General features: G+C 40.2%; 1 protein-coding gene across 1 annotated transcript; it reads left to right on the forward strand.

Annotated features, from left to right (window-relative positions):
- Nucleotides 1-90: 90 nt before the first annotated feature.
- Nucleotides 91-23707, forward strand: espnla (espin like a). Its single transcript, XM_063466980.1, has 11 exons — nt 91-419; nt 2237-2427; nt 5928-6114; nt 6197-6379; nt 6482-6613; nt 18577-18738; nt 18827-18968; nt 19122-19294; nt 19404-19568; nt 20780-21732; nt 23073-23707. The coding sequence occupies exons 1-11, from the start codon at nt 126-128 to the stop codon at nt 23602-23604; spliced, it is 3114 nt and encodes a 1037-aa protein (XP_063323050.1). The 5' UTR covers nt 91-125; the 3' UTR covers nt 23605-23707.
- The last annotated feature ends 1647 nt before the right edge of the window (nt 23708-25354 follow it).

Below are 25354 nucleotides of genomic sequence, written 5' to 3' on the forward strand. Positions count from 1 at the left end.
AGTACACGAGGGGTTTTTTGTTATTGTGTGGGACTTTGTGCGTGTGAGATGGTGTTTTACTGGAAGGGAAAGAGCTCCAGGGAGCTTGTTCAGCCTGTGCCATAACCCACTGATAGCAGCGAGGCATGGTGCTTCATCGGACCATCCAGGCAGCTCGAGCGGGAGATCTCGCAGCCCTGAAGGAGCTCGCCTCTTCTGGTCACCTCTCTCCAGGCATCACTGATGCTCAAGGTGCTGGCCCGGTGCACCACGCAGCCAGGTGTGGACGCCTGGACTGCCTGCAGTTCCTGGTGAGCGAGCTTGGGCTGGGTGCTGATCCCCGGGCCTCGAACAGGGCCACACCAGCACATGATGCGGCAGCTACTGGCAACATCCGGGAGCTGCAGTGGCTTGTGCAAGAAGGAGGCTGCAACATTGAGGTAAATATATCCACTCATAGCAATCTTGGCACAAAAAGTGAGAGAGCGAAACCCATCCGGAGAGTTTAAGGAATTAACTTGACTTCCACTGGCTTGAGTACATTTATTAAAGAATTTCTTTCACAGGTAGTTATACCTGTAATGCCCAAAATAAGAAGCAGTTTTTAGAAAATTCTTCTTTTCTTTTTTTTAAACTGCAGTGTTTATTGAACCCTTTGACCAGTTAAATTTATTAAAAAATCACAGTGATGATGTAGAGTTCTCAAAAACTCACTTGGCATTACAGGGTTATGATAAATTAACAAATTAATACATTGTAAATGATTAAAACATAATCTAAAGAACATGAAAATAATGACACATCCATATATGAAGAGATATCAGCTGAAGTGGAATAAGGGCCAGACTGTACTAGTGTGTAATACCAATTTTTACCACAAGATAGTGGAAGTATGTCATTCGAACCTTTATTTTAGTAGGTAAGTCACTAAGTCACTTCCTGCAAAGGAAAGGAAACCTCCTGAGAAAATAAGAGTAAGGCTAAAAAGAAGTGTCAGAAGTTGAAAGAATAGCAGGAAAGATGTAGAAACGATAAAAAAAAAAATAACAACAGCCAATGGAAAGACAAACTCTGCCCCCTGGTGGTGAAAGTTTTAGTTAAATTCTGTAGAAGGCGATTGCAAAATGTGAGAAATACATCATCATTTTATTCATTAAAGATTAAAATGAAGCTTTTAGTTTGGGTGGTTTAGCTTGGCCTTCCAAAATTAGGCCTGTCAGTTTGAGAGTTCTGTTTTTCAGGTATTTCAGTAAGCTAAATGTTTTCAGTATTTCTGTACAAAATATTTTAAGTATTCCACTATTCCAAATTTCAGATTTTGTTTAAAACAGAAACATGAAAGTAACAAAGGATGAAAAAGAACTGACTATGATGATTTAATCGTTAGTTGTTGTTTATTAAAGTATTACACAGTCATCAATTCATCTCAACTTTGGTTAATTGTATTTTAGAAGACGTGACATACAAGGATAGTCTGATTTGTTTTAAATAAAAAAGCAATAACTGAAAACTATAATTAATGGAATTAGAAGACTTTAGAATATCTGTTATACAAAAAGAAGCAGAATAGGAATAATAAAGGAATAATAAACACACATTAAAAACATACTCCTAATGACTCCACATGGTCATTTTAGCTATTAAAATCATTTTGTTCCTTGAGGGTCGAAAAATAAAGGGAAAAAAGTAATAACAGTAACAGCATAGGGAAAGAAATTAATTACAGTAGTTAAAGTAGTTTAAAAAATTCTCTAAAAGCTTAAACCTATTCTGATGTATTACTGACTGATTACATCATATGGTTTTGCCTTAGCTGACACCCATTATGGTAATGTATCACATGTCCTGTAATTATGGCCAGATGGTTGCAGGAAGTATAACAGAGTAGAAGCAGAGTAAAGTTTATTTACATTGTTTTTCGAAACTGAATGTGCAAGATCTGATTTTTAAGCTTCTATTTTACTTACTGATTATTGGAAATCTCTTAGATAAGAATCTCTCCTGCAGCTTTTCGTATAAAAAACAGAAAGCGTTTACTGTTCAGTCTAAGGAGCTCGGAAAGAAAGGGACTTAGGCTACTATGACCTGGATGACTGAGAACCTGCGCACACGCAATTACTCTTTACTTGTTTTATGTTACTTCATTTTTTTTAATCTGTTGCAAAAATGATAATCAAAGATTATTTACCTCCCATGAGCCTGTAGAGGAGCAGGGCTTCAGTTTTTGTCCATATCAGATCTCTGCGAATGTTTCCAGGATAGAGATGCTGCCGGTGCCACAGCCCTTCACCTCGCGGCTCGGTTTAGTTGTGTGGAGGTCATTAAGTGGCTGCTTTCTGTTGGCGGTGTGGCCAAGGTGGAGACAAACTGTGGAGCTGTGCCTGCTCACTACGCCGCAGCCAACGGGGACCTCACCTGTCTGAAACTGCTCATTCAGGAAGCACCTGGGTGAGTTCACGGCCCTCATTTCACTTCCTAATATTACAGGCTCTGTTTGCCTGCCTGAGGATGTTTGTACAAAGATAATCATCTGCATCCACACTTTTCAAAGCCATCCAGTGGGCCGAATTGGACCCTCCTACTACATTAATATTAACTGACTTTGCGTTTCCATTTTTCCATTTGTTTTTGGATAGTAAGTATTTTGTTTTTGGAAGTATTTGCAAAGGTTGAAAGTTTGTGAAACTTCAAGTAACACTGTTAGGAAGAAATTTAAAATGTTAAAAATTAAAATGTTTGAAATGTTATACTTTAGAATAATTTTTGATGATACTTCTGATCTGCTTTATTTTCCATAGCACTATAGTAACTGACAGACCCCCCCAAAACCATGAAAGTATCTGTATAAGCTATATTATACCTTGAGAACAAAGGAATATCATGTAAAATTCTGTATTAATATCTGTAAAAAACAGGGAATTAAACCAGCAAGCTTATAAAGGCCAAACATCTCCTCTACCACCCGAGCCGCTGCTATTGGAAGTTCTTAAGCACTGATTAAGTGCAAGTATAAAAAGTGGTTTTCCAGACTCATTCTTGTATCAGGCAGGTATTAAATTTAGAAACTTTTGCTCTTTTAAAGCAATGAAAACACTACTTCTCTTTGCCACTGAGCGATCACCACAGACCTATAAGCATACCGTCCACATAAAACGAGATTAGGAGTTATACGATGACCAGAGACCGTGGAACAACAGTCATAAAGTGAGCGAGTCCTAAGTTAAACTTTTTGCAATTTTGAGTGATGCAGCTTCCAGTGGAAGTGAAGGATACCGCTGATTGACGTGTGACAGCGTTGGTTACCTTTGCAACTAGAGCTTAAACTGTCCAGCAGTGACCAACTGTTAACTACACAGCAACTACACAGCAATGCATGAATGATTTTCTTTATGCACAGAACTACCCATAAGGAGTCCTAACAGCACTTGGGAACAGAGCCTAAAAAAGGCAGGCATTAGCCTGGATCATGCCTCCATTAAGAAGAAAAAGTAATAGTAGACATTATGAGCAACTAATCTCAATCTGTCAAACATTTCATTTCAGTTTGTAAAGTTTCTTTTTTTTTTTTCCTTGGCAGTGAAGTTATATTTTTCACTGCCCATCCCCATTTATTTAACCTGCATGAAACAACACATTAAGGACACCTTAAGAACATGCTGGGTAAAGAATCTACAATGAACTTTTTGTGGTCCATCTTCACGATGTTGTAGTTTCAGATGCATGTCCGCAACATCCACAATCACATTATTTAGCAGTCTGCTGTAAGTATAGTTCTCTGAGAACTGCTGTTCTCTTTTCTAAAGATAAATTCTCCTTCACATCTTTTTTTCACCTTATGATATGTTATCAGTTGAGACCAAAGTAATGGGATAAGACAAAGGTGGTTTTAGGTATATTTTTTACTGTTTCACTGCAGCCCTAGATGGCAGATTCGTTCTTGTAGGAACTTACCTTGCACTGGTGTTTAAGAGTGATGTCCCACTTGATCTTACACTGACTCACTTCCAAACCCTTAAAAAAATTCTTATCAATAAATATCTGTGTCACCAGAAAACAAAGTAACAGCAAATTACTGGATAAAAAGTATTATTATTACTACTACTATTGCACTATTATTTCTCTTCAGCGCAATAAAGTTGGTGCAGAAATTCGTAGTCCCTAGATTATGACTCCAACTGCTGTTGGTCTGACTTTTCCTCTACTGCCACCGTGAGACCGACATTTGTTGTCTGCATCCCTACAGAATTATCCTCAAAGGTGCTGGAGGGTCAGTCTAAAACACTTTGGTGACTTTTCTGCCATCATCTGGTCAAGTTTGATGTTTGTTTTAAGTTCAGGAGATTTTGACCAAGCTCATGATATTGTCAGCAGCCACTCTTTTACTCCACAGTTTTATCCCTGTTCTTGAAATACTGATTTCATACAGATGCTAAAGGACAAAAGGTCAAGTGTAGCAAAAAAAAAAAAGTCATTACCACTCTGAATGACACTTTGGTTGATAAAACCTAATTTTTCAAACAAAAATAGAATTACACATGATGATACAGGGAAACAGGTTCTAATAGAAAAGAAAGAAGTTAGTTCAGTCATCTGTGATTCTTAATGAGCATAACTTTTTCGATTTTGGCATGAGGTCATATTTACAGAGATCTGAGATGATTAAAGGATGTACAGTATTGGGTTGCGCTCATCAAAAGGAACAAGTAAATAAACATAAGCACCAGCCCTCACTTCTTCCTCCAATTAAACTTTTCCATCTCCTAAACCTGAGACAGCGGCACAGATAATGGCGCGTGTGGCTCTTCCTGCCTTATCCTCTTGTTACAATAGAGTCTGACTGTAATTTGCATGATGCATGGCAGAGTTTAGAGCATCACAAGTAACCATCAGTGACCTGTGAATAATACATGGCTACATGCTGTCCATCACGTTCGGCCTGCAGTTGTTAAAGAGCCATGTGCACACCAGTGGAAACGCTGCTTTGAGGACCAAAAAAGGTTTAAAATTAAGGATGAAATTTCCCCTGTGACATAATTTTACCATTATTGCTCATATTAGATTTTTGCATAATTTCCACATCGATGTCCAGTGTGATGTGTATCCATAGATACATGTATGGTGCGCTCATTGTTTTTGGTGTTATTTTTAATATGTTTTAGTCACATTCAGCAACTAAATATTTATTTAGTCATTTCCAGTATTAAAAAAGTACTTCAATTATCTGTGCTTTCATATTTCATTAAGATATTGCTCTGTTAGAACACATCAGACCATGTTAGTCCTGTTGTTTGTTGAGACTGTCATGAATACCAGAATACCAGATCTTTGTCTCTTTACAAAAACCTTACACATTATAACAATTTCTAACTTAACTACTAACAAAACATTTTTGACAATAGCAACTAAAATGAAATAAGCAAACCTATATGTATCTTTAAACTAACTGAAACTGAACTGAAAAGAAAGGAACAATTTAAACCAAATAAGAATAAAAACAGATGAAATTACAAGCCATAAACTCTATTTAACTTGTATGTTTAATGAGAAAACGCTCACATTTAAAAAGCTGAAACAGTACAACTCTGATATTTTAGTGGAAAAAGCACTGTAGTTTTTTCAGGTATTTTATTAATGCATCTGAGTAGCTGTGGTAACTCTAACTAATATGATACAACTAAATGATTTGTTCACCGGAACAAAGATTGGAACTAGACTTATAAAAGAGACAAAAATGAACTATTAAAATAAAAATAAAAAGGATATGTCCTTAGTTTTAGTCACTGACAGTGGTTAAATTTACCATACCAACAAACAAGAGAAGGCTTTGGTGCATATTTTTAAAGAGACAGGTTATTTCCATGGCCTGAAGTGTTGGATCTGTAGTGGAATATCTCTTTTTAACTTCTTAAATCTGCCTGTACTAACCTCCATCACCTGTTTGTGCACAGGTGTGTGAACCACCAGACGGCTACCGGTGCTACCCCGCTGTACCTGGCCTGCCAGGAAGGGCACCTGCATGTTGTTGAGTACCTTGTGAAGGACTGCGGGGCTGACGTGCACCTGAGGGCCTATGATGGCATGACCTGCCTGCATGCTGCTGCTCACATGGGCCACCAAACTGTGGCGTTGTGGCTGGTCAGTGAAGAAGCATAAATCTATAAAGCTGTTTCTTACATTTGATGGTTCCTTTGATCTGTATTTAATGAACTCCGAACAGGTGACCTGCACTGATATCAACCTGTCCTGTCAGGACATAGATGGAGCGACTGCTCTGCACTTTGCTGCCAGCAGGGGACACTATTGCATCTTGGAGAAGCTACTACACATGGGTTCAAAGGTCATGAAAGATTACTGGGGAGGGACCCCACTTCATGATGCTGCAGAGAATGGAGAGCTGGAGGTTAGAGCTAACTTTTTTCCACATTGTTTATATCTTATGTTTTGTGTTATGCCTGAATAAACTCAATTGTATTAATAAAACTTGTCTTGTTTGATCTCTCAGTGCTGTAAGATCCTGCTGGCCCATCAAGCCAACCCCTCAGATCAAGATATTGATGGGTTCACAGCAGCAGATTTGGCAGAGTACAACGGACACGCTGAATGTGCCATATATCTCCGTGCCATGGAGAGAAACGTAAGCTGTTTGTCACCTGCAGTATATTTTATTTTGCACGTTTTCCCTTGTTTGTTTCCTCTCTTTGTGTCGCGGCACAGCTGTTTGCCTTGGCATGAAAATCAAAGCTCGAGTACGGTCAAACATCTGGAAGATCTTGGAAGCTCAGTGAATCATTTTCTTAATTTGTAACATGTATTTCATTCAGGTCAAGCCTATCATTCTCCTGAGCTATTCTCTTCCACTCAGCCTGATTACATTGCTCTTAGTTCAAGAGGTCTGAGAAAGTGGAGGATGAAGGCTTTAGGGCATTACAGGAGATGATGGCGTGAGTACTGTGGCGGGGGGGGGGGTTCTTCTTTCTCTGTTTTCCACAGATGAGTCTGTCAGGCTAGCTCTTTTGGTTCGTGTGGAATGCACAGCACTTCTTAATGCGATTGATCAATATTTTAGAGCTGACACCTTGTTTTTGCTGGTGTTGCCTGTTCAAGTCAGACGTCACTGCAGGAAGCACTTACCTGCATTAGGGTTAATCAACTCAGAATACTTTGATGTAAGTCATTCCTCCTGACCTGCACAGAATCAGGTGATTTTTTTTAATAACTTTGGTATATTTCATGAAGACATGGACAATTTGAGTTACTGACTCATAACGTCACATGAGTAGGCTGAAATTTCATAGCTTTTAATTTGCATTCTTTAATTCACAATTCATTTTATTTCAGTTTTATGTATACAGTGCCAAATCACAACAACACTTGCCCCAAGGTTCTTTATATTGTAAGGTATATATATAATATAAATATATAATAATAGAAAGAAAACGTGCTTTGGTGACAGTGAGAAGGGAAAAAACTCCCTTTTAACAAGAAGAAATTTCCAGCAGAACCAGGCTCAGAGCAGGGTGGCCATCTGCTATGACTGGTTTGGGTGAGGGGAGGAAGACAGGACAAAAACACGCTGTGGAAGAAAGCATAAGAAGATCCTTTGTAACCTTCTCTAAAGCTGTTTCTGTACTGTGGAGAGCTCTAAAACCTGACTGAAATTTCTCAAATAAGAAAGTACAGAGGATATCCATTTGAAGTGCTGCTTAAACTGAATCCAAATCAATTTTAGACCCACTCTAAGTGTCAAAAGTGTCTAAAACCGAGATCTCGTCTTTCTTCTATAACCAGTTCTGAGCATCAGTATGATAGGATCTTATCATAGTTTGAGTAAACTCCACTAATTTGATGTCTGTGAATTAGAGAAACAGAAAAAAAGTTTGTACTCAGGATGTTTGATGTGATTTTGGATAATACAGTGGAGAAACATTCATTGCATTTTGGTAAACCTTCAATGGTCACATCACCTTCTGGAACAGGTGGCTGTTGTGACCAGGTTCTAGAATGATGGTCTCCTTTTTGCCTACGTTTTGATTCCAGGCTCATCTTCTTGTTGTGATTCCTTCTGCCCTCCTTTCTTTACAAAAGTTCCATAATAACAAGGATTACAGCTGATGCTGAAACGTGAGCTTGTGGAGTTGATGTTAAATAGGAAACAGAGAATCAGGCTAAATGAAAAAGCCTATGGGGACCACTCTGTCAGCAGACTTGTTGAACGTTAAAGCCTCACAGCTGTCCACCTGGAGCCTGCTGTAGTTGTTTTCCTTCACCACTCCTCACTTGCTGCCTATAACGCAGGCTACACAGGGACGCACACAGAGTAACCAAAGCTGTCGGCCAATAGGATCCATGAATAAGTCAGCGGAGAAGAGCAGCACTCATACATGAAGAGGATGATGATAGGGAAGTAGTGAGGCGTGACTGCCGAGCTCCTCTTAAGAAATAATCCTCCCATGAACAAAGGGAAGCTAATTAGCGTAGGGCTGCTGTGGTGTCCGACGCAGCCCGAGCCACCGCCAGCTAAGGGCCTATCAGTTACTTCTCTCCAGCGGCTCAGGTGGAGGGCCCGCGGGTGAAAATGCTGAGCCCGTTATGGGATCCACAAGCTTAAGTTTCAGCGTTTTCACCATTCTGATGCCTGGAGCCGGCAACTCTATCCCTTTGTGGAGCTGGAGAGCAGGATGTCATTGGCATCAAACACACATTTGACTGTCAGTCATGTTTTTTTCCAGAGGCTTGGAAGTGCTATGATTGTCACCTCTGGATGCTGTGTAATGATGGTAGCAGACTGAATGCTATATCGTGTTTCTTGGCACTTTATGAATTGGATACACTAACAGAGACTCAGTGTGAAGTAAAAGGTCATCTGACAGACAACCGACCAAACAGTCGCTCGATTTAAATTTTTATAACATTTACAGGATAGAATATGTAATGGTTTAAATCCAGCTGTGCCAGAGATAAGGTGTGCAGGTAGACGTGCCTTAATTACATTTCTGGTGGTGTTTCACGTTTGTAACGTAGATCGCGGGTTTCATCGGTTCTTAAGTGTCAGTCAGATAATCTCATTTCCGAGAAGTGACCTGAATGTAGCGGGACAGTGACCGGAGAGAGCTGCAGATCTGGACTCGCTGCCATGTTTGGATCACTCACAGCGAGGTCAGACTCGTTCAGCGCTGTCATCTACTCTTCCCTCATCTCGCATCTCAGCAACAGCTGCAATCAAATAAACAGTGTGCGGTGTGAGGTTTACTTCACACACACGCAAACACACACACACACGCACACAGAGCGATCAGGCCAAAGATACTGGTGTTTGAGATTTTTTGTTATTTTTAGAAATCTTGGAAAGAGGATTCATCAGTCATCGCTTTGGTTTTTAAGACACACGTCTAAAGTTTTAAATTTCTTTTGAGAAATAAAACACATGTAATCTAATAACTTTAAAGAGAATTTAATGAATTTTGTTGCGCTTATCACATTTTCAGAAAACAAAACCTTTATCCTCTTGCGCAACGGAGCTGTGAATCTGTCCGACTCAGAATGTTTGGGTGCAAAATTTGATATGTATTAGGAAACTAGTGCAGAGATATTTTACAGCTCTATAAAATGTGGACTATATGGACAGTGCTGAACACATTTAACCTACCGGAGCAGCTCAGTCATGGAAGTCCATGCAATGAAGCTCCTGGTGCACAGTTTTTGTTCTGATGTTAATGCCAGAGATAGTTTGGAGTAGGGCTGGGCGATATGACCAAAATCTCATATCCCGATATAAGAATTCTATCGTCCGATAACGATATAAATCACAAAAATGTAACATTTTCTGTAAATTCTGTGAATCTCGGGCAGCTCGACTTGCGGGAAGTGTTCCCAGCTGCGCGTCATGTAGCTGGAGTCGAGTGTTTTAACCGATGCATGAAACTATACATTTTTAGACATAGGTTGTAACGGCCGCCGTTTTCTTTGTGAGTATTTATTACACAGCGTGCTGCGGGGAAAAGCCTGTTCTAACGGTTTAGTCTAAGGTTTATTTTTTTAGCACCTGACGGCTCTTTTTTACTTCTCATCCGTAAATAATCTGCTCTTTCACGTGATTCAGTTTATTTTGAAAAGTCTCAACAGGATCTTGATCTTTGTTGTGAAAGGTTTATATGGAACATAAACAAGCGGACACGCGATGCTGTTACCGTCGTTGTTGCTAACCACAACGCATAAAAACAGGCGCTTGTCCGTCTGTAGTGTGGTTATATAAAATATAAGAGAAAGAGAGAACTTTAAGAAATTAATATAGCCACTACAGTGACCATCAAAACGATGAAAAAATATTGCCGTAAACAGTTTATTTTGCAACACCACGAAACAAACGATAGCGTAAAATGAAACGATAGACGTTTTTATATCGTCATCCGATATATATCGTTATATCGAACAGCCCTAGTTTGGAGCACTGCAGTTACTAAATCTCAAACCTCGCTCTGTGACTCACATGGTCTGACACTTCATGGCTGAACTGCCATGGTTCTTATTTGTAAAGCCAGAGTACATTACCAGGTGCTTCATTTTATACATCAATGGGCTAAAGAGGTGTGGCCCAATACCTTTTGTCAGTGTATAGTGTATCAGTCATTACATCCTGTGTACCATGACTTTCTTTTGTAATCATATATCTGGTTTTAGACTGTAAAAAATTTTTGAATTTATTTTTCAGTTTTATGTGCGCTTTCATATATGCTATAAAAGGTGCTGTATGGGACATTTTGCTGGCTAGTTTTGGGTCCACGGGCGCCTTCAGAGCAGTGGTTCTCAAAGTTTGGAGGGCCTGATACCCCTTAGAGAAGGACGACATCATTGTCCCGGAGTGTAAAATATTGTTGTTTTGTTATATCCCTTTTTTGTCATGGACCAGACTATGAGATTGATATGATTGGGCCGTCACTCCCAACTTCTTTCAGTGTGATTGGTTACTGATGTGAAGGTCTATGTTTTAACTAAGTAGTATCTTTGTACCCAAGGGAGAGAAAGAAAAACACAACATTAAGTAGAAAAAAGGCAAAACCAATTCCAATTAGAAGTTCTATAAACTGCATCATGTCTGTGAAGGTTCTCAGTCATCCAGGTCATCGTAGTCAAAGGAGTTTGCAAAGAAAAGCGTCTGGACTTCTTTAAGTTGCTTGAAGACGTTTCACCTCTCATCCGAGAAGCTTCTTCAGTTCTAAGGTCAAAAGGCCGAGAGTCCCAGATTTAAACCCAGTGGGAGTATCCCCCCAAAGAGGGACAAAGGACCCCCTGGTGATCCTCTAATCACAAGAAGAGCCACCTCCACAGGACAAGACTCAGCAGTCCATCTGCATCTTAAGGATAAAGGTCACTCTTTCGAGGATGCCAATGTTCACATTTTGGACAGAGAGGACAGATGGTTTGAAAGAGGAGTGAAAGAGGCCATCTATGTCCACTGTGAGCGACCATCTTTGAACAGAGGCGGTGGTTTACGACACCAACTGTCTGCCATCTATAATCCAGTTTTGAGTTCCCTCCCCAGACGCCTTAATGCCCACTCACATCCTGGGGCATCTGACCTCAGGAATTCACATGACAAGGTGGGGCCAGGTTTCACAATGAGCTCACCCGAAACCCTGGCTGATTAGGTCCCACACCCGCTTTCACACCTTGGCTCATGTGATTAGAGGATCACCAGGGGGTCCTTTGTCCCTCTTTGGTGGGATATTCCCACTGGGTTTAAATCTGGGACTCTCGGCCATTTGACCTTAGAACTGAAGAAGCTTCTCGGATGAGAGGTGAAACGTCTTCAAGCAACTTAAAGAAGTCCAGACGCTTTTCTGTGCAAACTCCTTTGACTATAAACTGCATCAGTTTTATGTCTGTGATGTGAGGACCAAAAATAAGCATCGGTATCCTGGATGTTCTTCAAACTTCAAACATACATTTTTGAGTAAACTTCTATATATGGTGTCATATTGTGATGACCAAGTTACAGCATATGAAAGGTTGAATTTTTTCCCTACATTTTGATACCATGTTCACCTTCTAGCTGTGATTCCTTCTGAGTCAAAATAATTTTCTAATGTAGTCATATCTGCGTTCACGTGTGATACTTTGAAATATAATGAAGCTATTGTACAGAAGAAAGTCGGCTGAGTCTGAGGGGTTCGGGTGGGAGCGTTCTTGATTGATGAATGAGCTCTTCTATTCAATAGTCCCAGGTGGAAAAACAAAATCACCTGATTACCCACGCGCATGTCTCTTCTCCAGGTGCTTTGACAAGTCTTCCGCTGATACCTCCCTGCGTGTAACAGCATGACCGCTGGTTTGTCAATGCATTAGTGACATTACCGGCCATCCTATCCGGTCCCTCAATTATTAACAGCATTCTCCGATCAGAGTTTATTGTTTATTACCTGGCGGCCCTTGGCCACTGTTAAGAGACGCTGATGATGGTGTCAAACAAGTGGACGGTGATCTTAAGATAGCACGCCCCAATACCTGGCTGCACAAGTCGGTGTCAGTCATACCACGAAGTGTGCGCCGGGAGAACTGCTCAAGGTCAAGGTCGGTGAGCTTTAGTTTGGTCTGTTTGTCAAAGTGCAATAGATTTTGTTATTGTGTTCACGTGATTTTGTTTGTGTGTGTAAACTGTATGAGTGGTGATCTTTAATGTTATGTGCTTCTGTCTTTGTTGCTCTGTGTCAGGAACTACAGTTGAAAAGCCTTTGTAGTTAAATTTGGGCACATTTACACGATGGACCCAAGTGCTCGTTAAATAATGAGCATTGTCCCTCAACATATTATAAGCTCTCTTTCTTGTTTTTATACTCGCGCCTTGTTTTTCTTTGAGCTGAAGGAAAGTGAGCGGACAGGCTGAGTAATTACTTTTGTGAAATGAATGGAAAGTTTTGTATGTTCTGTTTGAGAGGCCCGAACTGGCAGATGTTTTGGCAGCATTTCGCCTATTTTCTGATCAGTTATAGCCTGTTACGGTTAGGCATGAGTAACGCTCCAGGCTCATGACCTTACTTTATTTTGTCATTGTTGATTTTTGCAAATTGGATGTGTTTTCTTTAATCTTGCAGTTTCCAGACATGTCCAATAGTAGTTACAATATTTCAGCACTAAGTAGACAAATACTTTCAGTTATTACTTTTGTAGCTGCAGCAGATGCAAAAAAAAAAAAAAATGCTGTAGATGTTCCCAAAAACAGCATATCTGTCAGTTGGTAGTCTCGCAAGCATTTACCTCCATGGAGGAAACCTGAGAGTATATTGCCATGTGAGTGGACATGTATTTACACTATAGTGGTCTGTGTATAATGTGCAGCCGCTGTATACATTCCCTGTTGCAATTTATCACTGTGAATATTTCACGTGGAAGCAGGTTGTTTGAATGATTGATTCCAGAGTGCAGAATTACAAGACATGTTTCTTAAACACAAACTGTGTTTCTGAAATAATTAAACTCTCCCGTGGTTCGACCCACAGGGACCGCAGATTACTGGAGCTGCATGTCTGACAATGAGACAGCATTGAGTAGCTGTTTCTTAACTCCCTGGCTCCTAATCTGTAGCGATCAGAGCCTTTGTGGTCTTCGACAGAAAGGAGAGCAGATCCAGGCCAAAAGCAGGGTTAGGCTATCTGAATCTGCGTGGCAGTAGTGATGGGGGAGTGATGAAAACCAAATGCTCTCTGGCCACTGCATCTAATTAAACACACACATGCAGGGTTCATCGTAGTTTTTAGGACACTGAACTGTTACGAAAAGGGTCACAAAGGAATCAGGCTCCCCCTTCCCATTTCCCAGCCCGCTTGTTGTTTATCTATTTATGGATTGCACAACTTCTGGGAAGATTATTCCTCCGCCCGAGCGGTGTCACAGCATATTTCGTGTTGCTCGACATCAAAGTGCCGTGTGAGAGGAAATGGACCACCTCATGGACGTAAAGCACAACAGCGTGCAGCAGCATATTAGGCCTGCCTTTGAAGTTTTGGCTACTAATAATGTCCTCTGAGAGGTGAATTTGATATGTATTCTGTATGGAGTGCATTAGGACAATGCAGGTTCATTAAAGGGGACCTAAATGCTTCCATACATCCGACAGCCTGCCTGGAGCGGTGTGAAATGCTGCCACCTATTCAGCCGTGCATGTGCTTGTTTTCTTCTTTGGTTTGGTGCGAGTCTTCAGGCTGTGAAATGTTTCATGTGCTCATTTGTACATCATAATCAGAAACTTCCTTTTTTATTCTAATTAAAAACCTAGCAGACTTATATCCTTGATAGTCTGTAAAAAAACAAACAAAAACAAATAGCAAAAACAACCTTATTTAACCTAAAACAACTGACTTTTTGACACTTTCTGGCACAGAACCTGCTCCCATATTGAAATGATCTCGTGTGACTGATTACACTGCCTGAATCTACATTTTTATTACTTTAAAGGCTCCCAAAACCTGCTGTAATCTGGGATTTCCTGTTTGTGCCTAAACTTGACATATTTACCTCTTAAGTGGTATATATTACAATATGGACAAAAGTATTGAGCCACACCTCTTAATCTTTGAATTCAGTCGCATTGCCACAGGTGTATAAAATCAAGCACGCAGCCATCCAATCTGCCTGTACAAACATTTGGATCGTTGTAAAGAGCTCACTGAATTCAAGCATGGTGCTGTAATTGTGCTGAGGCACATAGAGGGTAAAAGTTGCCAGTGCTCTTCTGACTCAGTAACTGCAGAGCTCCAGACTTCCAAACCTCCTCTGGCATTAACGTCAGCATAAAAACAGTGTACAAAGAGCTCCTGCAGGGGTAATGGAGGTGATGTAGCATAGGTCCCCAGTACTTTTGTCCATATAGTGTATGATTTAAGAACAAATTGAAAGGGGAAAAGATGATTTTCAGGTGTGTTTTTTCTATCTGCAAATGATGAGTGGAAACTGTCGTAAATGTAAGATTTGACTATACTAACAAAGAGAAGAAATTATGTCCTCTCTGTGGTTGGTTTGATGTACTCCTGTAAATTAAGATTAAAGACTACAATGGTACTTTACACACAACTATCACACAGAAGTATTAACAAAAGCAGTCTGAGACTGCATAGCTTCCCTCCACATCATGGATGAATCGAGCCCTTGGATCCAGTTGGTGTCATTTTGTTGTGAACATCAGCTTTTCCTCTCTCAGTTTAAGATATACTTTATCTATCTTAAAAGTTGAGAAATTACAAAAAAAGAACCTAAAACAAAATAAAATAATGTCTTTTTTTAACAGTTTTTCCAGTTCAGGGGGCTCGTGTGGCACTGAATCCTATCCCAGCTGTCACTTGGGGAAAAGCAGCCATACATTACATTCATACCTACGGCCAGTTTAGAATCAGCAGCCTGACTGAACACGCCTGTCTCTGGACTGTGGGAGGAAGCCAGAATAGCAACAAAGACCCCAAGCAGGCACAGAGAGCCATCTCCACGTAACATAGGTCAACAAATTCAATAAAGCAAAATGACTTCCTAATTATTGTGAAAACGAGCACAGCAAATGTGAGGTGAAATTAAGATGGCTCAGTGTACACACAGGGTCAAGTGTAGAGGACAGTCCACACCAAAATGTGTATGTTGGTACGTGTTTGTGAAGATATGATGCAGAAAGTACAATTTTGCCTCATTTCGCAATATTAAAAAATCCTTGCAAAAATTCCCGGATCAAGATCAACTCCAAAAGCGAATTACTTCTAAGTTGGGCAAAGCTCCATTTCTATTAAAGTTCTCACGCAAAAGTTCTGTGTGTAACTTTTTAAGTCAGGCAATCTGAACCAATCACATAACCTCCTTGATGGAGATCTCTTTTCATCTGTTTCTGTGGTGTTCGCTCAAACGAAATCTGACTCCATAATGAGGTCACACGTAACTAGACAAACCAGGCTCGTTGCATGAAAAGCACTTGTGACGTCATGCAACGGCCACCAAACTGCAGTTCAGTGTGATGGTGGGAAACCTGCAGCAGTTCAGGTGAGGTGAAGAGAGAAGTGTCTGAAAATGGATCATATTACAGCAGGCGGGATGTCACCTGATTTAGATGACAGGAAAGATATAAAGCAGTAAGCACTTCTTTGATCCTCATCATTTTCTAAGACAAAAATGTGAGTGTTTAAAAAGGAACTCTGACTGAGCATGTATCTTATTTTATTAACATTAACATTAGTAATTTAAAATTAATACCAATCAAACTCCGGATGTATCTCAGTTTTTTAAAAAGTAGGAAAATAATTTCAGTCAAAGGCTGCTGTTGTCATTCTTGGAGTCTGGGCAGTGGCAGACGTCAAATGGCTGCAAAAGTCAACCTTTTTTAGTTTAAACCTGAGAGTAACATAGCTGAAGAGGTAAATAAAATGTACATAAACAAATGTTTGTTGTAAAGAAGTCAGCATGTGGATCAAATGTTCATTTTTACAGTGTCCAATAATAGTTTTTTCACACGATAGCATCAATAACCAGCATATAGTCCTCCTCTCCTTTTTTTATTCAAGTCAGTTTCATGCTCACACATGTAAGCATGGTTCATAATTACAGGCTTAATACAATGGCCAGCGTACAGCTGCATCCAGCCGAATAGCTACATCGGTCTTAGCTGGAGACGCTGACTGACTGGTGCTTCCTCTGTGATCAGGGTCAGAACTTTGGGGTCATTTTCAGAGCTGATACTTTATTGCTTAGCTAGAGAGCATCTATGTTTTCCTGTCTTTCACAATTCTTAAAGCATTTTCACTCAATATCTAAGGGCGTTTGTATGGCTCATGGGAGAAAATTATCGTCACGGTGTTTAGCTTTAGTCATTGCTTATAACCAGCAGCATTTATGAGCCATAAATAAGTAAATCAAATACATCAGGAGGGAAGTGCCGAAAACACAGCTGCAGCTCTTTTGGAAGTTTCCCGCTCCTTTCCCCTCTTCTTATCGACAGTAAAGCTGAACAATATTGCTTCACTTGTTTCCTTTTGATGGGAAATTACAACCAAAAGCAACGCAGTGTGCTTTTTTCTTTTCTTTTTTTTCATTATTCAGAAACTGTGAGCCGTTTGAAATGACGACAGCTATGGAAACCATTGCACACACAAAGGAATGGAGGCTTTCCTGAGTCAAAACATGCATTAAACATTTAGGGATTTTAAAATCATGAAAAAGTGTGCTTCAGCTTAAAAGATATTTGGAGCATATTAAGGCCAGCAAGTTGTAATATTCAGGGTTCATTTGACCTGTAAGTAATGTATAATTCCATTGATAGCACTGTCAAGCTATAAATCAGAAAGGCTTCACAACAAAATGCTAAAAAGTTACCCAAAAGCAAGTTTTAAGTTTTTAAAAGAAACAGCTGAGTCCACAGATCTCTGGCTCAGACGGAGAGAGGTTCAGAGTCTAGGGGTCACTGTTGCAAAAGCTCTGTCTCCTTTAATTATTAGCTGGCAGGCCGTAATCACCTGATCCTAGGGACCTGCTGGCGATGTATGGATGTAACGGTTATCTGATAACCAGAATCTTAAAATGAATCCTAAAGTCAGTGGAGAACCAGTGCTGCAGAATTAACCATGGTGTGACATGTGAACAGCTAAAACTGCAGAAGTGCAGGAGGTAACGGTAACGATGAGTCATTTCAAATCCTAGCAATCCAATTGCAATGACATGAAGGCATGAATAACAATCCCCAATTCAGAGCATAACACAATAGACCTCAACTTGGCAAGCAAGGTAAAAGCTGAAACAGCGGTCACACCAAGCTTCCTGATTAACGGTTTAGCAAAAGTGGCAAGGGGAACTAGAATTTGCATTACAGTTTTTAATAGAGTCAAAGCACGTATGTAAGATGTGTGACTGGGGCTTAAATGAGATACAAAACTGGATGTCATCTGTGTAGCAGTGATAAGAAATGTCTTTAACAGTAATCAAAATGTGCTGAAGAGGGAGCAGCAAAAACAATAGAGGCCCAAAACAGGAGCCTTGCGGCACACCATAGGCAAAAGAAGTGAAGAGGACCTGGACTTAGAAACAGCCACAGAAAAGGAGCATTCAGAAAATTTGAAGAAAGATCAGATGTAAATAAAACATCTTGCAAATGAGAATCATTTTGTGGTTTGTGACATATCTTCCAAGTATGAAATAATTGTACAAAAGCAGCTAAAGGAAGCTGCAGTTCTGTAAGTGCAAGTATAAGGACAAACAAGTATTTGTAAAGTTTGTGCATCATTCTGCTTCCTTGTTGAAGGAACTTGTGTTTTGTTTTTTTAGTAACCCGTATATTGAGGTTTGTGGATTGCTGTGTTTGGACCAAGAGGAGCGGTTAATTTTCGATTGTTTTTGGTGTTTGTTGTCTTATTTCTGTTTGTTTGTTTGTTTTGCTTTTTTGAATTATGAATAAATAAAAAAAAATCATTTATTCAAACTGAATATAGGAGATGCTTCTTTATTGAATATATTCCACGTTTTTTTTCCATTTTTTAATCCTTATTACCTCTTTTTGTCACACTCTGTTTCCATGTTTTCCAAGGTGATTATAATTATAGTGCAGTACAGTCTTATTCTAAATATTTTAAATGTTTGCAGGCCTACATTGTAGATAAGCCCATTGAGGTTCCCACTCCAGCAGAGGAGGTGAAAGTAAAGCCAGCCCTGGTGTTGCCGCACAGCAGGGAGGACTACTACGGGAGCCTGAGTGACACATGCACAGACAGTCACAGCAGTAACTCACACATGGACAGTTTAAAGGTAATCACAGTTTAGTTTTTATGATGCTTTCTGTTTTTTTGTGGTTTCTTAGAGCACTCCAGTGAGTCCTTTACTTTGTTTACAATAGCAGCCTGAGAATGAGGAGTCTCCACAAGCAAGATGCCCTCAGTCCCTGCTTGCACTTTCTTTACCTTCTGGTTCATCTACACCTGCCCAGCCTCAGAGGACTGCCGTCAGTAGAATAGAGCAGGTTCAAATCGCAACATCTGGTGAGAGAAACATCTGTGGAGCTTATTTAATTGCTCTTATTGCAAATCAAGGCAACAATTTATTGCACAATTTCATGGTAACAGTGAGTCATTTCAAATATTAATCTGCTTTAAAATGACTGGGAAAATGACTGCTCATGATTTGTACTGCAGTTATTAGATGTTTCAATCAACCCAAGGCCGCTGGGAGTGAGGGAACTGTCTGTACTGATAAGACAATGTTGCCTGATGCAAACCTCCTGGCTGAAAGAAAACTTCTTGGCGACATGAAGTCCATTAAATCTTTGAAACAGTCAGGAATATCAGGAGTTTTCACTGGACAAGCGGTAAGTATTCTAGGCTTCCTTATTTTAAATATCCTGCCCTCAGATTCACTTCCTTTCTTTGGATAAAAAGCTGATAGCTAGAACACTGCTGCTTCATGTATCTCTGAAGAATAAGATGGTGGTCCTACCTACTGAGGAGGCCAACCTGTCAGACATTGATTATCTGGTGCCCACCCATGATGAGAGAGGCCGTCCCATAGCAGAATGGAAGAGGCAAGTCATGGTGAGACAGCTGCAGGCCAGGCTGCTGGATGAGGAGGATCAGAGGAGAAAGGTAATGTTGTTTGAAAGATGAATTAGGGCACAATTTAGTACTTTCAATCAAGAAGTCATTGCGTACAAATCGGATCTTCAAGGTGCTATTCATGTAGGACTAAATCAGAGAATTTCGGGAGTAAACCAAAATTGATGTGACTTTTTAGACTAGTGGTTCCAGAGAAAAGGAAAATGAGCATGATTGCCATTTAATTGTTGGCTTTTAAGTAGAAACAAAAGACTGTAGCCCCAATCCAACTTTTAAAATTTATCAAACAGTTAGTCGATAACACTTTAGTGTATGTCCTGTATTTAAAAAGTGTCAGTTTTTGCTTGTATAAATTTCTAATGGTACTTCTAAGCCCTTTTAGATTATACAGAATGTAACTGCATTCAAAACAGTCATTATGTTGTGTGGATGTTTACGTATTAGATTCTTTATAAAATCCTTTGTGTTTTAGGTTGGTATAAGTTGTGTTTAATGTTTCAGCTTCTGTAACAGGAAGTAACCCAACCGTTGGGTTACACTTGTAGGTACTCGTGCACACACTTTCCCCATTTCTTTTACATTTAAATCCCAAAGGCAAAGGCCTTTCTGGTTTCTTGGAATAGTCATTTAAATATTAACAAATATTTGGGAAAATATTTGGAGTGTTTCTTGGAAAAGATGGAGCACATAAAATTAATAACTTCATCGACAGACAACTTTGAATTTTCGCCTGCTGGCTGAGCAAAAGAAGCTATCTCAGTAACACTTCTGGGTGGAGGAAGCTACGATGGATTATTTTCTCGCATTAAAGACAAAACGGCTTTTAGTCAAGAAATGACCACCACAATAATCCATAATAATCAACCGTAGTAAGGTCTGCTATTTGAGGTAAAGCCTAATTTAAACAAAACCTCTCCTAAACAAATGGTTACAGAGTCTAAACATGAGAAAAGCAAAAATTGCAGCTCTTTCTTTGTGTTGCTTCTCTAAATCTGCATTACTGAAAATCTGAAAAACACTTGGAAATTCAGTCCCCATTTACTTTTAATTGCTCATAACAAATCACTGAACACATAGCACATTGTGAGTCAAGTCATATTTCTGAGGTTTGGATGAGGTCTGGGTTGCAATTTTAATGTATCATTACTCTTTTTCTTGCATGCCAAAACCCTCTGAAATGTTTAAAAAACGTAAAAATTACATCCTGCGTGTTTATCTGGTGTTTGCCTCTTATTTTACAGGAAAACGGGAACAGATTTGCCAAAGTCAGCTGGAGGTACTCCCAAGCCCACAATGCCATCCTGGGGCCCTCTGGTGAGCTGCTGACTGAGGGTGATCTCATCTATCTGGAGCAGCAGATTGCCAACGTCTCCATGCAGAGGAACTGTGAAGGCTACGAGTTGGAGTTGGCTCGCCTAGCTGAGGAGCTCAGGCACATCCTGCCGGCCCCCATAGTGAACATCACCGTCAACACGCAGTTTGGGAACTTCACAAATCAAGTTCCCTTACCTGTGTGGTGCGGCCGTATCTCAGGGATCGTAAAGAGCATGTCTCTACTCATGACCAACCTGACGGACCAGCCCTACTGCAAGATGCCCAATACAGAGCTTATCACAGTGTTTTCTCAGACGTCAGACAGAAAGAACTCCACTAGGGGACGCAGGGAGATGATCGAGGATGAAATCCATCAGTTTGGAGTGTCTGTGAGGACTCTGAAGTCAAATTTTGAAACGCAGAACTTGTCGTTGTTAGCTGAACCTTCAGAAGCTCACATGTTAACCTCTTCCACACAGTTTGAGGCCCCAGAGTCAGGAAAGCAGGCTAAAGGGCTGAATCCAGCTGCAGAAACAGATCGAAACAGTGATTCTGGTATTGACTATGATGCACATGTTCCTGATGTTCAAGAGACCATTAGCCTTAGAAAGGAGAGGATAGTTGTTCTGTTTTTAGGCCACTGGAAGAAATCTGCTTACACAGTGGCATTGAAGAGCAAGGATGCAGCAGAGAGGAAGATAAGTGGAGGAAACCCAGACATGGGTGACAGATCTGGTCGTAGGAGTAGCATCGAGAGTGCTCAGTCAGAGATGATGAACAGTTCCCTGGGACACTTCTTCAAGCAAAGAAGTGCTGTCAACAAAATGCTGGGAAACTGGAGAAAGATGATTTCCAGCGTCCCTTCAAGGCAGATAAGAAGGTAGGATGGGGTGACTTTTCCTTCCTATTAAAAACTGAAACTGTTCACATCTTTAAGTAACTTAAATCAGAGATTTGCGTGGATTTTTGTGTGTCAGATCATATTGTAATTTTTCGGACACCTCACATCAGAATCATGGAGTTAAGAACAATATCTGTTTTCTTTTAATGCATATATGCTGTTCCTCCATAGTAGAGGTTTATATATTTACCCAACATGCGAAAGGTCACTGGTTTGAGATCAGGAGGAAACACAAATACCTTTAGGGTTGCGGGTTGCATCGTCAAGATTTGCCAACTCAAAATATCTGTAGCTTCTGCTGTGGTGACCCCTTGTAAATAAGGGATCAGCTGTATAAAAGATACACTAGAAGTGTGGTTAACACTCAAGCAACCAAGCTATTTTAGCAACTAGAATCACAGAGGGGTTCGTTATAACCCCATTATACGTTATATAGCAAAGTATAATGGGTGTGTGGGGGGAGTAATTCTATCTTGGGCAGGCCTGGGAACGAAGCTCGAGAGAGAACACCAAATGGCTAGGCCTTAGCCCAAGGGGCCAAATTGGGCCCAGCCCGAAGAGGCAAAATGGGCCAGCCTGTGGGCTCACCAGCTGCAAGAGATACCATAGGGGTTGGGTGCAGTGTGTTTTGAGTGGCATTCAAGGGCGGAGGCCCTGGTGGAGGCCCTAGCGGTGGCCCTGGTGGTCTGTTCCTGACTGTTTGAGTCTGTCTGTTGAAACTAGCTCTTGGGACATGGATTGTCACCTCTCTGATGGGCAAGGAGTCTGATACACTGGGGTTTTCCCAACTGAGCTTGGAGAAGGCGGTCAAACATATCCCTTGGAGGTTCTTCCTTTTTCAGGGTTCTTCAGATGTATGGGTTATCTGCCGCATTGCTGGCGATAAGTCTGACTCATTTCCGTTAGGTGTTGTACTTTGCTAGGGATGGCCTGGATAAGCTGGAGAAGGTAGCTGGGGAGAGGGTGGTCTGGGGCTTAGGTTCCCATCCCTTCCCCTGTCTCGCCTTAAACTAAATTTAAGCCTGAAACCAAATAAAAAATATTTTTCAACATAAATACCAAATATCAGGCTTGGATTCTGCCTTTTTTTATTTATAGGACAGTAAATCAGAATTGGAATACCTTATTAATCACTAAGCAAATTATGTCAATGCGTGTCTATGAGTTTTGTAGCAGTACTCAGAAAATTTATATATATTCTACATAATTACATAATTCTGGGCTTGGTAAACTATGGACATATTGTATCTGCTTGTTTATGCTTGGTGATTGACAGATAGTCAAATACATTGTTGTGTAACCTGCAGTGTTATCAACAGGCTCCACAGGCAGAAAGCCCTCTACTCACCAGAGCAGTTCTTACCCCGTCTGGATGGTGTTCCTGTAGAGTATGACAACCTGACCCTAGATCTCTTCATGCTGGGCTACTTTCACATCTTGGAGCTGGACCTGCCAGTCGATGAACGGAAAATGAGGCATCTTCTGTGCTTCGAGGTATTTGACCATGTGGGGAGCTTCCCCTGGGAGATGGTCAGGGACTTTCATAAGGCAGTCATTCAGGACATTGAGGCTGGGAACCGTGAGTGGAAGGACGGCTTTGAGGACATTAAAGTAAAGTTCTTTGGGAATACCTTGAGTCAGCCTGAAAGCTCTACAGAAACAGTAAAACACAGCCTCCCAGAGGTTAGACAGGTCCCTAAAGTCATTGTGCAGACGCCTACGCCAGATGAGGGGACACTCTACACTGGAACTGACATTTCCAGTTTTAGTAATGAAGAAATTTGTAAATATATTGACCGTAGTTTTGCTTTTTGGAAAGAGAAGGAGGCAGAGATTTTTGATTTCGAGTAGTCACTTGTGTCATATTTTTAGATAACATCGGGGCTGGCTATCAAATTAATTAATGAACTAAACATTTCCATCATCAGTTATGAAGTAAAGTTGGCACAGATATCTTAAACCTAATTGTCGGAAGTCTTGTTTACTTAATGTTTCATCGTAAATTTCTTTGTCTGAATTATAATTTTGTTATTTTTTTTACTGTTTATAAAAAATATATATGCTTTTAAGAGCAGAATATTTAGGTACTGTGGTAATAGTATTGAAACTCGGTCAAATAATTGTCAATATCATCAAGTTTCGGACGATACCCAGCCCTGTTAAAAAAGAGTGCTAAAAGTGTTTTTGTTCAGTTCTTTGTTAAGAGAGCATTTTCTGGTAAATATTTGCAACAAAGCCTCAGAGTGATCCATGATCTGAGAGAAACCAATTCTGACATTCTTACAAATAAATCTTAACATAGAGCTCAATTGATTTTCATTGTTTTCATATTAATTTCACTGATCTTATCCTTCATTAAAAATCTTAATTTTTAAATGGGTTTTTCTTGTTTCTGAGACTCATAAAAACATGGACCTGGAATCTCCTAGAACAGCTTTGTGAAATTCACAGTTTTGAAAAGTTCTTATGTTTTGAGCCTTGGTGATGCACCTCAGTTCATCCTTAAACAAACAACATTTGTTTCTTCCGATTGGGTGACGTGTAAACACAAGGTTTGACCACCAGGTGGGTGGGTCTATGCTTACAGACAGACTTGTGGGGCTTAAAGTCATGCCATTTTCTCAGATGCCACTGTTTTTACCGGTTATGCACAAGTTGTCCCAGGTGAGACGGAATCTGCCACACCAATAACGGACACATTTTAGAGGAATGAGACCCTTTTTCATTGATTTCATTCATGTTTCACGTTTTAATTGTTTTTTTACTTCTGGTTTTGTAGCCTGGTTACGTTTAGGCACAAATATGTTGCAAAAGTTTCTGGTAAAACAAACCTCTTCAAATTTAAAAATGATAATTTGAGAGTGACAGACCTGTCTTGTTAATGCTGTAACCCAATGTGTCAGGGCACAGACTTCATAGGACACTTTCTGTGTAAATGAGGACCATCACTGGCTTTGATAAAACAGGATTAACTGACCACTTGAAAATAAAAATGTGCTTGATGACCGTATCAAAGATATCTGCTCTCACTGACATCACATAGAGCCACAGTAAGAGTAGAAAAAAAAAATAATTAAAATGCACACACTTGAACTCCTGAACAAGGAACAGTTGTGGCAGCATTATTGTTACTCAGTTGTCAGCTGTCACATTTCCAATTGTTGGTCCTCTTTTGCCGCTCCCAAGCCTGTTAGGAAAATCCAAAATATGCGCCTTTAACAGCAGCTGCAGGTCCCATACATGTTGTTTGGAATCTGACTTCAGCACAGCGTCACTGTCAGCCCTAAAAATAACTAAGACGACAGAAGCCAGTCCCCCTCCAGTGACTAAGCAAAAGCTTTTTGCCATGCTACCTGCTCCATATTGATCTAAACAGCCGCTGCAATCCCCATTTTTACCTAGGAGGATGAAAAGTTTTTTTCTGTTCCAGCTTATGTGGTGAGTTTGTTGTTAATTCTTTACTTAGTTTTTATTAGATGACAGGAAATGTTATTTGTTGTTGATTTCAAGACATATTTTGACCTAACTATAATATCATAGGCCAAAGGTACTCTGTGGTCAGCACATTAAAACTATGATTTGACTGTTCTTGTCAAACAAG

The sequence above is a fragment of the Pelmatolapia mariae genome, linkage group LG23, assembly GCF_036321145.2.
Source record: "Pelmatolapia mariae isolate MD_Pm_ZW linkage group LG23, Pm_UMD_F_2, whole genome shotgun sequence".
Taxonomy (NCBI): Eukaryota; Metazoa; Chordata; class Actinopteri; order Cichliformes; family Cichlidae; genus Pelmatolapia; species Pelmatolapia mariae.

Coding starts and splice junctions, on each gene's coding strand:
- espnla (XM_063466980.1), top strand. CDS start 126: ATGGTGCTTCATCGGACCATCCAGGCAGCTCGAGCGGGAGATCTCGCA. Junction 420..2,236: donor AAGGAGGCTGCAACATTGAG/GTAAATATATCC, acceptor GAATGTTTCCAG/GATAGAGATGCTGCCGGTGC. Junction 18,739..18,826: donor CACACATGGACAGTTTAAAG/GTAATCACAGTT, acceptor TGTTTACAATAG/CAGCCTGAGAATGAGGAGTC.